The 14,246-nt window shown below is 37.0% G+C and overlaps 2 protein-coding genes across 4 annotated transcripts in view; one reads left to right on the top strand and one right to left on the bottom strand.

The window, feature by feature from the left end:
* Positions 1–5,731, bottom strand: part of LOC124165650 (organic cation transporter-like protein) — a 48,838-nt gene extending 43,107 nt beyond the window's left edge. Inside the window, exons 1-2 of one of the 2 annotated variants that reach the window (XM_046543122.1) lie at positions 5,604–5,731; positions 1,781–2,132 (exon numbers count right to left, since the gene is read on the bottom strand). In XM_046543122.1, coding sequence (XP_046399078.1) covers positions 1,781–2,092 — 312 coding nt within the window. In that variant the 5' untranslated portion in view covers positions 2,093–2,132; positions 5,604–5,731. The remainder of the gene's footprint in view (positions 1–1,780; positions 2,133–5,603) is intronic. The other variant, XM_046543123.1, reaches the window with a different exon arrangement.
* Positions 5,732–5,801: 70 nt separating this feature from the next.
* On the top strand, positions 5,802–13,519 carry LOC124165651 (membrane-bound transcription factor site-2 protease). Of its 2 annotated transcripts, none has more exons than XM_046543124.1 (6): positions 5,802–5,999; positions 6,244–6,522; positions 6,670–6,773; positions 8,088–8,334; positions 9,893–10,079; positions 12,864–13,519. In XM_046543124.1, the coding sequence occupies exons 1-6, from the start codon at positions 5,853–5,855 to the stop codon at positions 13,490–13,492; spliced, it is 1,593 nt and encodes a 530-aa protein (XP_046399080.1). In that variant the 5' UTR covers positions 5,802–5,852; the 3' UTR covers positions 13,493–13,519. The 2 variants fall into 2 exon arrangements, with proteins under 2 accessions (XP_046399080.1, XP_046399082.1); XM_046543126.1 differs by having other exon boundaries at positions 5,863–6,159.
* The last annotated feature ends 727 nt before the right edge of the window (positions 13,520–14,246 follow it).

Here is a 14,246-nt window from a genome sequence, read left to right as displayed (position 1 = left end):
ATGGTTCACCTTTTACCAATAAGCAAAAGTTTAAGGTAATTTACAAAAACAACTAAGAGATGCATCTTAAGGTCAATAGAAGGCACAAGTGTCTTCTAGTGACCTTAACCTTTTCGCGCCGGGCTCCTTCACGGGAAGTTGCTTTTGGCTGTACGAAGGCTTTGAGCATTTCTTTTTCGCCCCGTACGGAGTTTTTTCTCGGCAACGAATCGTCCAGGTAGTTGCTCCCTCCACTTAATGACCTTTTCTGGCGGGGTGCCGGACCCTTTCCCCGGCAACTGGGCAAATATAATCCTAAACCCTTTTCCCGCAGGCAGCCCATCACGGTGTACTTTTGCGGTCAGTTTATTGTTTCTAGTTCGATTGTAATTTTTTTTAATTGTTACTATTGCATTAAATGTCAGTTCATCAATGTATACCTTTCATTTTGCAATGCCTATAGAACTTTTAAACAAAGTTCTACGGTCATTTTTAGGGTTTTCAGCAAAAGGGCATTAGATCATAGGCCAAAAAATACTTTAAAGGGAATGAAATCTTTCAATGTTCCTAGCATACTTCTATAGGTATTTACGATTTATGATATTAACATATTTTATATCCATGATGCCCAAATCCACACTCCTCATTCGCGTCTGCTCTCAACGAGTTCTCTGAAAACATGGGAATGAAACATTTCGAAGTTTTTAAGAAGAATATTTTCCCGAAAAATTCTCATAAAACTACTTGAATCAAACGACGATTTTTTAGGATATGCATTAATCAGTATTTATAGCGAAATTCGTTTATAATACCTTTGTATTCAAAGGTTGGTAAGAGGTTATTCAAAATAGTGGCTGTAATTTTGGCTCACGGCAAAGAACTGAGAGAATCATATTTGATTAAATTACGAGGGCTTTTTTTCATTGAAGTTAAATCGGATATTTTATCGAATTTCACCGCAAATGTACACTTAGAATGTAGCTAACAGAGTAACGTATATTTTTAGATGTAAATCATTACAATATCGCTCCTATAAACTTGCTAGTAAGTTATAAAAATATCAATTAAACATATAACCTTAGCGTCTCCAAAAATTGTTCTAGGTGATGATCAACTCCGTTAATATGAACGCTAGAATTCCGTTTAAAATTTGGAACCAATCAGCAGAACATACAGAATGTAATTCCTCGCATTGATTTTCAATAAATGCAACATGAACGTTTTTAGTTATTTTAACTTATAAACAAATAAGTGACCATGAGCACCTTCCTTGAGTGGGACACTGAGAGCCGGAATGGGCCGAGGTAATCCCCACACGGACAATAGGAAAGGGTCGGACCTCTCGCACCAAGGGACCCTAATGGCGGTTGGGACCCACTTGGCATTCTTGACCGCGAAACCGTGAAAACAAGGCCTTTGGGCTTTTGCTTCGAAAAATTCAAGCCGTGAAAATCCGGCCTTCCTTCTTTAGCATCAGAAAATTCAGGCCGTGAAATCACGCCCTGCATAGGGAAGAGGTTAAAAGACAAATTTCCTGACTCAACAATGCCAGAGTCTGATATAGCAATTGTATCAGAAGCACAAGATTGGCCAAAGTCTACTCCTTGTTGTAGGTAATTTTCACAAGTGCTTTAGGATACAAGACTAGTTTTACTTTGAGTTTTCATAAATTATCAAAATGTTTAATAAAATCAAAAACATGCTAACGTTGAAAGTGGAGGAAAAATCAGCACATGTGTTTCATGACACACAGCTAGCATGATGAGCAATACCAAAAGGAAAGAACTTTTAAAATGATTACATTGTAATGGCTGAGATTCATCCATGTTTCTCTGCTCCAATTAGCATACTTCGGAAACTGCTTACAATAGGCTTTTGGATACAAAGGAGAATAATATGCATCCACTGCTAATACGTTGTTGAAATCCGGAAACAGCCCAAACAATGATAACAAAATGGTAACAGCAATTTGCCAACACTTCCCATCTCCAATCAGACTAAGAACTTCATCATTATACTTATAATAATCTCTATCTTCATTAATGTCAGGCACTATTGGAGGGGGGAAAACATCTAGAAAATCAACACCACTTGATTGACTTCTGGTCATCATCTATAGAAAATTCTCTATGAGAGTCCAAAATACTCTTGAGCTGAAATTATACAAGCAATTGTCATTTCAGGAGGGTAGAATATGAGCATATGGTAATTTCTATTGGGACAAGATTAAATAAATCTAGCATTATCCAACTTTTATCACCAAAACAAAATATCAATTAAAAGCAATGCAGAGTACAGTGCCTACCGTAATTTAATCATATATGCTGAAAACATCTCAGCCCATTCACTAGATTATGAGGTAAAAATTTAAGCAAATGTACTTACTGATTATCCACACTTAATACCTTAAGTAACACATAAATAACAGTTATTTGACTGGGCCATCCAACTTCGATAGATTTATTTTGGGGATTTACTTTAAGAAAACTCCACTCTTTCCACAGAAATTAAATACCACAAATGTTTTAGAATACCATTACAACTCATAAATGTGAGTTATGGCCTGCAATAGCACAGTTGTTCATAGTTTTGTACCTGATTTCTTCGTATTAAAATTCTATTGATATTTTATCACAGATGATAAGTCAATTTAAATATAGGTAGACCAGTGATAGCACGTTGGACTCCCAAGTTGAGGGTCGCAGATTCGAGACCATGTGATGAAAAAACATTTTTCTGGCTCCAGTAATCAACTTAAACATGCAGTACGAAATGACCTCACCAATGAGAGGCAGCAGCCTTAGCAGAGGGCATTGGCAGAGCAGACCAAGAAAATCGGTCCATTATAAACAACCACAGCTTTGGGCGAGAGCAAAGTTCACAGAATCAGCCAAAGTACTGCAATAAGGAAGGCAATGGTAATCCACCACATTATTCTCCTGAGGAGATGTAGCCCCACACTCAACCTAGATATGATTTGACTGCATTCTTCTGGATTAAGTAGTCTATAGGTAAAATAGTCCGCCAATCAGATATCTTGGTGGGGACTACTGGGAAGGGAACATCGGTCAGGGAAGACAGATGCTGGATTCGGGGTTAATTCCATAAATTTCTTAGGGAAAATTTTCATCCTTACTCATATTTGTGCTCATAAATCTAACTTGGTCCCCATAAATTTATAATGAAAAGTAGGAACACAGAAAAATAGTTAATAATTTAATTATACAGGCATAATAAAAAATGAAGCCACATTTTTAGTATTTTCTTAAGCATTCAATTTTCTGGTAGTCTATTGAATGGCTTTCCTTGAAATGCTTTCTACAGGCACTTATGATCGTTTGAGGATGTGCACTCCTATTAATGTGATTTTTTTGTTTTCCAAGAAAGGAATTAAAATATAATCTTCATCCTGGACATATATTACTTTCCAATTGCATGATGTCTACATTTTTTACTTTTGAGAGTCGCTCGCTAACACCTGCATTAAAGGGTTCATCAGTGCGTTGCTCTCACCAATTAACATTTATGTGGTTGCAGCCACTTTCAAATGAGCTTTCTTTATGCCTGCCGCCATCCACGGCACGGCGCCTTTCTTCCAACTTACTATATATAGGTCTTTATGGATGACTTCAAATGAGTATAATCGCACCACTTGCTAGAGTAGACAGGGTCAAGTTAATGGGCACTCATAAAAAAATAGGGGTTGGTTGGAGGGATTGGCACCTCATTAATGAGGTGCCAATATTAGTAATTAGTACATAGCCGAAACAGCACAGGTGTGGGTAGCTGACGACAAATCAGAGCAAGCAAGCTTAGGCCAAGGTTTGAGAAAATGCTTCCCATCATCACCCTTACAACTTAACGTGTATGCAGAGGAGCTGTTGAAGTAGGCAATCACCCTCAGGGATGCATTGGAAGCAGGAGTTGAAGTGTGAGGACTGAAAGCTGCAATAGATCTAATGTTGACTTATGTTGCTAGGAATTGTTAAAGCAAACACATACTTGGGGGATGATCAATTTGGTTTCAGGAATGGAAAATCAACCCATGACGTAGAAGGGGTTATGGGTCCTTGTGGAGAAAACCCTAAAATATAACCAAGGTATGTCAGTGTGAGAATATGGCTAATGGGTATTCTTTAGAAAATATATTATATAGGCTATAGGCAATCACATGAAACCCTGAGCATACTTCAAATGTATCAGAGAAACAGAGAGATATTTTCAAAGGTCAAAGTATCCAGTAGAAAATACCACATAATTTAATTTTTTTGGGAGTTATCACATAGTTTCGAAAGAAACTTGCAGATTCGGATCATCACTGACTAGGACAACAATCCACTTGATAATATAGCATTAGACCACGATGGTATTTCAGGAAAAAAGTATGATAGCTGGAATATTGTAAATTAGATTTAGACCACCTGAAAGAACATTCTTAACAGTCAGAATTTCTTTCATATATTCAAATTACACTAGCTGCACACCAACGATTCCATGGCATACTGCTTATCGGATTTCTTTCACTCGTTGCCGAGAATCCTTTGGCCATCTCCCCACGAATTTAAAAATGGAATTATTTTATAAAACCGTCATCATGAATATGTGCAAACAGAAATATTTCTACCATTTTATAATTCTAAGACTGATTCATTATACTCTTGATAATATGGTATTAACTAATGTAGAAAAAATTAAAGACCTTGGAGTATTATTTGATAATAAGCTTAGTTTTAACTTTCATCTTGACTATGTCATAAAGAAATCAATGAAAAGCCTTGGTTTTGTGATTAGGAATTCAAGGAATTTTCACATTGACATTATAGGGCATTTGTACACTACTTTAATACGTCCGATAACTGAATATGCTTCCATTGTGTGGTGGCCATACAAGAGTACACAACTCAAACGTATTGAGAGAATTCAGCACAAATTACTTAGGTATGTTCATTTCAAAATCAAGGGATTCTCTTTTGACGTTAATTATGGGGTAATACTTTCTATGCTTCAATTAGACACTTTATGCCATAGAAGAGTTAAGGCAGATTTAATATTTTTGTATAAACTTTTAAATAATAGAACTGTGTGGTGGAACCAATTGGTGCTGTTAATCTAAGAGTTCCATTTCACAATACAAGGACTAACCTAGTGTTTTCGAACAACTACCACAGGACTTCTTATGGTCATGGTGCCCCAATTGAAAGAATATTGAGGAATTTTAATCTCTTTGGAAGTTCACTGGATGTATTTAACTCTTCAATTACCCAAATTAGGAATTTAAAGATTGTTTGCTATAAAGAATGTGACATCTGTGAATGATTTTTTTTGTTTCTATGCATTTTATTGTGATATACATGTTGTATTTTATATTGTATTTTATTGTGATATACATACTCTATTTTATATTGAGAATGTTTAGATAATTGTATTTTATAATGTGTTTATGTGATGTTCTACTGTGTCTTATAACATCTGTTGATGCTATGGTACTGATTTGTTTATTATTTTGATAATGTGTTTATATGGTAATATGGGCATTTTGCCTGTTAAAGCAATTAAATTAAATTAAATTAAATTTTTTAATCTGCTAAGGCAGGACGCGGCTACCAACAACAACATTTTCTTACCTTTGGACGTCCGTGGAATATCCGAAGATCAAACGATGACACTCATATTTAGATCGATTTCCCGCAAATAATGTCCAATACTGTGCACCACTCTGCACACTCTTTTTAGTTCGCAACTTCGCTGCAACGGCAAGGCTCTATCACCAACAACTTCAAACAATGCGTATTTCGCAGCACGGTAAAAACAAATGAGTAACGGAAACCAAACAGAAACATTGTTTTGACAGGTTTTTTGACTATTCGGATCTCATGTTTCTTACTGAGGATTTGTCCCACTATAAACTTTATGATTTGTCCTGTGAATTTTTTACATCGTTTAAATGTTCGAGAGGATTATGCTCGAGGCGCTCACAGTCATGCCGCCTTAGTTTAAATGTTGCTGTGGATAAAGGAATGGTGATTTCTTTGTTATGTTCGTAAAAATGTCATTCAATTCGACCACCGCAGGTGACGGTATTTACGTTTATAACTGATAAACAAAATGGAATTACTCGAAGCGCTGTGCATCATTGGCGCTATCCATACCTTTTTATTGTTTATAGATATGTTTTTGAAGGTACTAAATTCGATTTACTTCGAATGGAAATGTTTTGACTTCGCGCACAGGGCTTGCGTAATATCAGTTGCAATTTTCTTCCAGAGTTGTTCCCATTATCCATATCTCTATTTTTTGGAGAAAACTGGTTTAAAAGTTGGACCGGGACGCATACAATGGTGCACTACCGTTGTTAATAGCTATTTCCAAAAAATTGTGAGGTACAATCCTAATTTTTGGAGGAGGTGGTTTGCCTTGGGCGTGTGGGTTACGTGTTTAATGCTCCCAGTCGCTGTGTATTTGGTCGCCAGTACCACTGTCTCTAATTTGTGGAAGAAGAATCAATTGGACAATCATAACCTCTCTCCTTCATTAGAGCCCATGGTAAAACTATTTTTACTGTTTCACTTTTTTTATTGTTTGATTTACTGTTCGAATAAAGTACACCTCTCGATGCTTCTTACGTTTGGAAGACCGTAAGGCTCGATACTCGCACAAACTTCACTGTTTTGCAAATGTTTTTCATTGCAGATACCAGGAGTTAACCTTCCCCTGGGTGATTTGAACTATTATCTCAGTGCAATCGCCATCAGCAGTGTTGTTCACGAAGCTGGTCACGCTTTTGCTGCTCAGAGGTAAACATGCCAGGGTTAAATGGTCTCCTGTAAAATAAATCTTACACTTTCTGATTTTTTATGATTCCACCCCTTGTAATAGTATGCTAAACACGGTCTGTATCTGCCACTGGTCAAAGCACATACCTACAATCTAAGGAGTGGTCACATAATGTTTATTTGATCAGCTGTGGTAAATATATGAGCACTTTTGAATTTAAACAGTAAGAATAAACCATCCACAGAAATTTCTTGCACTGCTGAAGTTGAGGATATTAGAGCTGCAGCACTGGCAGATCCAGGGTAGGGACAAAGGAGGGTCAAGGGAGTTACTTCCCAGCAGTAGAGGGGTTTTTAACATAAATACAATTTTATCTTGTGTAAATTAGATAACCCAGGGCAGTTAATAGCCCCTCTCTGGATCCGCCTCTGTACCCTAGTGTGGTCCTTAAATTTTATTGTATATATTTTTTAATAAGATCATGTAGATTATTGTGAAAGTTTAAAGCCTTTAACCATTTTGTCTTGTATGTGGCACATTTGCGTACCTAGGATTTTCAGCATAAAACAACAAAAGCTGAACAGTTGCAGTGTCAATTTTCTGACACAAACAAATGAAAGCCGTGTATGTGCGGCATGGGGTGGAGGAAAGTGACGGCAGCGGAAACAATGCACCCAGGTTGCGCCTCTGGACCCAGATTATAGCAAGCCGAAACCCTTCCTTGGCTGCTTAGATATACCCATGAATCCTCTCCATGCAGTTAATTACAGCTATTTGCTATGTTTTTTCTAAAAAAAATATTTTTTGCTTACCTCAGAAATCTAATGTTAGAAATGAATTCTTCCTTTTCCACTTACCACATGGAAATTTCAAATGGAGTTCTAGCGTTAATATCAATGGAGTTCAGTTCAGTTCCAAACAGGTTGAAATGGAATAGAAATATACTAAATGCATCAATAAGAAGGTTAGAACTTTGGTTAAAATTTCTTCACACCAGAAGAATATGGGGAATTCATCTTATATATATGAAAAATTGATGGGAACAAAAAATATTTTTTTCTATAAAAGACAGCTATTTCACTCGGTTGACCATGTACTTGCTCTGTGAATGAATGTTTTAATCTGTCTAAGACTTTAATTTAGACTTTTTTGCGTTAAGAAAACTTATAATTTCTTCATGCCTCCATTTTCCTCGAGTATTGGTACTGATTATTTTGCCTGTACAATGAAGTTATTACTGTGCTATCATTTCTTTTTTTTTTGAATATATGAATAGTCCATTAAAAGCTGTGAAATGGTCTGTTCTTTGATACATTTTATTTTTTTTATTTTAGAGAGGGTGTTCAGGTTTCTGGATTTGGCTTCTGCATATTCCTCATTCTTCCTGCTGCATATGTACTACTCAGCTCAAATCAAGTCCAAGCTCTACCTTCATGTCGCAGTCTTCGGATATCTACTGCTGGAGTTTGGCATAATACTGTACTTTCCTTATTAGCATATGCCACTGTGATATTAATGCCACATTTTGTTAGTCCTTTCTACTCACAAGGAACTGGAGTGTATGTTGTCGGCTTTTCTGAGGTAAAAAACTTCTCTTTGCGTTTAAGTTTTAATTTTAAAGATTAAGCCTATAAGTTTCCTTCAAAATGTCTTGGCTCCATTTTGATTTGTTTGTCATTCTTGATTGCTTGCAATGGAATTATGTCCATTTTTTGAGTCGTATCATTCATGATTAAATCTGAAGTGTGACATTAACCTGTTTATGTCCAAATTATTATTTTTTTTTGAGATTTTCTCGAAAGATGTGAGTTTTGACTTCTTAAAGAGATTTTTTAAGTTACTTTTACGATTCATTTGTATTTCACAAATAATTGGAGCAAATGAAAGTAGAATCAATGAGCTCTTGAGTCTGATTTTAATAATAGTTTTTTACTAAGTATGTCTCCTCAATGGTTACAGTAAGGTAAGAAAGTTATGAAAGAGGTTCAGCATAGGCGGATCCAGGGGGGGGGCACGGGGGCACGTGCCCCCCCCCCAGACCCTTAAAAATATGCTAGATTTTTAATACGGTTCCATTATCATTTCGTTCGTTATGTATGACGAAGTATCCTTGTGCCCCCCCCTGAACAAAATCCTGGATACGGCCTTGCTTGTGCCCCTCCCAGAAAGAAATCCTGGATCCGCCCCTGAGGTTCAGGGACTTAAAGATGCCACATAATTAAAGCGTCAAAGCAAAAGTTAGAAATTTCACCGAGTAGCTCTTAAATTACACTCTTTTATTCAGCATTTTACAGTTTTGATGGATCTCAGCCAAGATATTAGAAAAATATGCTCCCTATAGGAGATATTGCAGCTGATTTTTCAATCATCACCACAGTTGGCCAAGTGCCCATTGTGCTTAGTATCAGAATGTGAATTTTACCATTGTTTTTCCCAAAACCATTGGAATAGATTTTTTTGAAAAACAGTTGTGATGGATAAGTGTATTCATAAAATCTACTTTGGTTAGTAAATAGCAAAGACTATGAAGAGATTTTATACCAAATTTCATTGTTAAAGGAAATAATTGTCATAAACTTCATCCTAGAAGCCATGGTGTTAAATGTAAAGGTGAATAAAAAATGAATAACTTAATAATGGAGACAAATGTGGTGAGGATACCCTTTTTAGTAAAATGTTAACATATTTATGGAGTATCAAGCATCGGAGCGGAGTGTGAGAGAGATTGAGTGAAAGATTACTGCCCTTTAGAAAGGGGTATCAGGTTAAAGATGTATCACGATATCTATTTTAAGAGTTCATATTTGTATCACTGGTAAAGGTGGATTCTGGAGAATGAGATGTATATTGGGTTTTAATTTCTTTGTAAATGATTGAGACTAATTATAGTACATGCTTATTTCTCAATTTCATTTTTTAAACTGATCTATTCATGTCTCATTCAAAGAGTAATGTTCCTAGTCAGAAGTGACAGAAAGATCTTTCTTGCAATAATATACTGCACCTAACATTGCATAACCATTATGTAAACTTAAACAATGAATGACCAACTATTCATGTTTGAAAAATTTTCTATATTAATTTTGCCTTTTCATTACCCAATTCGTTGCAATGGCTAAGGTATTGTTCTTACTTTCAGGATTCACCCCTTAGAGGATCCACAGGATTTTATCATGGAGATATAATTGTCAATGTAAATAATAATTGTGACGTGAAGAATAAACTGGATTGGAAGCAGTGCATTTCTGATACATTGTCAGAGAATAATGAACGCCTTGGGTTTTGTATTGGAATAAACTTTCTCCTAGAAAACACTAGCCCTACTGGTAAGTATAAATTCACTTTTCATTCTTAATCACGCAGATGGTGAAATGCAAAACAGGAAGAAAAATCAGATATGTTAAATTTGTGTGGATCCGATACACCCTTTCCACTGGAGTTTTAAAGGTGCTAAAAATCATATTTTTCCTAACCTTAGCATTAATGAGGCAAGGGTTGACATTAGATATTGAGGTGAAACTTTGCCAGTCCCATTTTTAGACCACTTGGCAACTTTAAAGGGGGATCTCCCAAAAGAAATCAATTATGTATCGATTTTTTTCATGGCCACCCTATCACCCCCAAAGATATTTTTATTTTCAGGCCCTTTTACCCATTCTCAAGTGGCACTGCATGAAAAAGTATTACGTTGCACCAGACCTTAGTAAGCATATGGCTTTAGAGTGATGGAATTTTAATTTTCATGTCCGTGACCTTAGAATAATGTACAAAAGTAGAGAGTTTAATGTCAACTAAGAGCATAAGTGGCACCAAAATTTGGTTCATTTCAGATTTTTCATTTTGTGATACCTTATGGGAAAGCATTTCTTTTATTGTACCGTATAAGCACATGTAAGAGGCGCACCCCTATTTTGAGCATCAGAGTTAAATAAAAAAACTTTTCAGCATTTTTTTTATCCTATCGCATGGTGTTGCAGACTTATGCCTGGACTTACGACAGTTATCAAAATTTCCACTTTCAATACTAATAATTCACGCGGCATTTCTCAGCTAAATTTATACGATACATATGGTGCTCGGAGATAAGTAGGTATTCACTTGTAGTCTTACCCTTATGATTCTTACTAGAGATGGTTGGATCGAATACCTCAGATCCAAATTTCCATGAATAATGCCCTTCACCTTAATGTACTTCGGATCCAAATGCGTCGAAGAAACTGAATCTGGATCTGAAATTTTCAATCAATGCTTTCGTGAATGCAACGTCCCATAAGAGGCTGTAGAAAGAGTTCCGATCCTCTCTTTGCATATGCCGTTGCACTACGATGTTTGTCCTACTCGCGAACAATTTTGTTTAAAAGCTCTCGTAGAAGTATTGCAATAGAATTGCAGCCGTGGAAAATTTTAAGGCAAAACACGACAGACACATAGCACGAACTTTCAACATTGAACAAGAATCGGGGAAATCTCAGTGCCGTAGGATAGTAACCGCGTCGTAGATTTTACGGAACCACACTCGGCTCTCCATCAGGCAATGCCTCTGCTGTTTTTTTTTCCTTTTCGAGACCCCACAGACCATAAATCACTTGCCTCAAAGGAAAATATCAAGTTACACGGGAACAATGGAAGCGTGTTTCATCCCTACCCCATCTCACCAACCGACCTTTTTCGGTCTACCAGGTTCAATTCTCCCAGTTTTTGGAGGCTTAATGCTACTTGAGTCACTTACTGAGCCCAAAGATATCCCGATAGCTTTCAGCAATTGTATGATTGTATGACATGCACGAGGTTCAAAAAAGAATGAGATCTAACGCGATGCATATCTGACAGCATTTAAGTTTTTTTAAGCTCTAATTTATTGACACAAAGATTTATAGTTACAAGAAGGCTGCTTATATTCAAAATAGTCCAAGCAGCTTAATTTCGGAAGAAACAAGCATAGTATGAGCAGATTCAAACAAGACAAGACAGACTGGAAACTTCAGGCAACCTAAACTGCATATATCGCATTGCTGCACCTTCGCCCCTTTGCTTTGAAGACAATGATGTCACATGCAAGGTCGGACGTGTTCTTCTCTTTCTCCTTGCCTGTAGCCTCGTTGCATGAAAGCACTCCTGAGCACACTCCTTCCCCTCCTCATCTCCTTCAGCGCTCTTCACTTATAAGCATTTCCGATTACTTCTATCTGCCATTTAGTCCAACGATGTACACACTCATTTGAATTTTTTAAACTGCAGGTTTTGACACCAATATAATTTTCAATTGCAATTATCCTTATAATAGCATCTGAAGATGATTTTTGAAAAATCAGGCCCTTAGCATAATGGAAATTACTTGGCAAGACATATGTTAAATATTTACCAGGTATTGTCCTTCAAAACTGCGTGTTTTTTTACGTTTGATAAGTGATTACTATATGCAGTATAAGTGCCGTGGTATGCCTACTCGTAGCAGTAAATTTAGCATGCACTCTGGAGTGAAATACCCCGCGTGATCTTTTCCATGTTCACATCTGTGGTACGGACGTGACGGCACTATGCTTACGAGTAAGAAACGCAAACAGGAGCATTGTGAAAATACGTCACTAAGGGAGAAACTCCCCTGCCTGCCGCTGGTTTTTGACCTAGGGTTTCAGATGACTGACTCACGCTGAAAACCAAGGCCACTCAGTTCCTCTTGGGCTTGCGACCGGGGAAAGGAAGGAGGAGAAGATGAGAAGTTTGTGTTAGAGACACACCCCCATTTTTGGCTGCAATTTCTGGGAAAAAAGATGCACCTCTTACACGCGCTTATATGGTACTTATTATTTGTTAGAGTGTTAGTCCATAATATTAACTAGAAATCCAGTCCCCTGTCCATTCCTGGTGCTGATATGTATAGTTAATGAAATATTTGTTACTATAATATTACCATATCTGTGACACTTGGGGGATAATTTGTTGGAATGTGTGCAAACAATAGCACATTAAAAAATTATTGAAAAGGTGGTTAATAGTTACCAAGTATAAAATGAGAATGATATGATCTCATTCTCGTTTTATACTCATATCATATACAAAAATATTGATTTGTGGCATGATCACTCATGTAATTTTGTTTGCTTTTCCAGCTTTCAAGGATTTACTAGCTGACTCTACTAATTGCTGCCCTAATTATAAATCAGAGCACCTCTGTTTTACCACTACATTTCCCGAAGATATAGTGAAGCAAGTTTCAGATCTGGATAGAACTTTGCTGAAAAAAAATTGCCTTCCTGCAAGGAAAGTCATTGAAGAGTCTGGAATCTCTTGTAGGACTCACACATCTTGCCCTAGTTCAAAGCCACTATGCATTCATCCCTTACTTGCAAATGACACACATCTTCTGGCAATTAGGCGAACCACTGAGGAGCCAAATCAGCCAAAGCTTGTGATCTTTTTGGGCCATCCCGCTGAAATATGGTGGGGTGTTCAAGTGAGTGACTTTATTCCTCGTTTTAGGTTCATCTCATTGTTTGCGTCACGACTGCCAGATATAAGTTTACTTTTGATGAAATATATAGCAATTTTATCATCTGGATTGGCTCTCATCAATATGCTCCCAATCTTTATGTTTGATGGACAATACATCATAACTGATATCCTTTTATATTTCCTCATTAGATTTATTTCGCGAGATGTTGTGGAGAAAATTGCTAAACTATTATTAATTTCATGTTCTATCCTTTTCATTGCATGTCTTGTATCATATCTATTTTAATAAAATCCAAACTAATTGTGATCAAAAGTTGTTCCTAACTGATTGCCAAACAAGCTACAGTGCAACCTCGATAAAACGACACCCCACGGTGCACCAATAAACACTCGCTATAGCGAATTGTCGCTTTACCGGAGGTGGTGCAAATAATAGCCAATATACCTCATATTACTCCTTTATTTTTATTTTATCGCTTAGACGTGTTTGGTGTTTTTTTGGCCATGGTGTGTTCCAACAAATGCTTCCTATTCACGCAACTCACGGACGTGTGGGTATGCTGCCGTCTGCTTTCTGCCGCCCGAGGAACAAAAGAAGATCAAGCATTCGCAAATGCTAATGCCACAATATTTTCACCATTCACTGAGCACTCCATTAACTTCATTTCTAACAGATCGCTAGCAATTACAGAGATTAAGGAGTCTTGGTGTAAGTTTTTCCGGCAGTGAAACCCTCGCTATGGCGAGAGCCAACACCAAAAGGGCCTCGTAAAAACAAAATTTTTAACATACTTATACAGTAAAACCTCTATGTAGTGAACCTCTTTACATCGTAAACCTCCATACTTCGTACCAACCCTCTGGTCCCGTCAGATTTACATGTAAATATATAGGCAAACCTCTATATAGTGAACCTCTTTATCTCGTAAAACCTCCATATATTGTACCAACAAGACGGCCCCGAGACGGCCTAACTACCTCCGCAGATCGTACCGAGACAACTAGAGACCATTAATGCAGCCGCGATTACCTAAATGGAA

Source organism: Ischnura elegans, chromosome 9 (assembly GCF_921293095.1).
Source record: "Ischnura elegans chromosome 9, ioIscEleg1.1, whole genome shotgun sequence".
NCBI lineage: Eukaryota > Metazoa > Arthropoda > Insecta > Odonata > Coenagrionidae > Ischnura > Ischnura elegans.
This window is presented reverse-complemented; position numbering and strand designations above follow the sequence as displayed.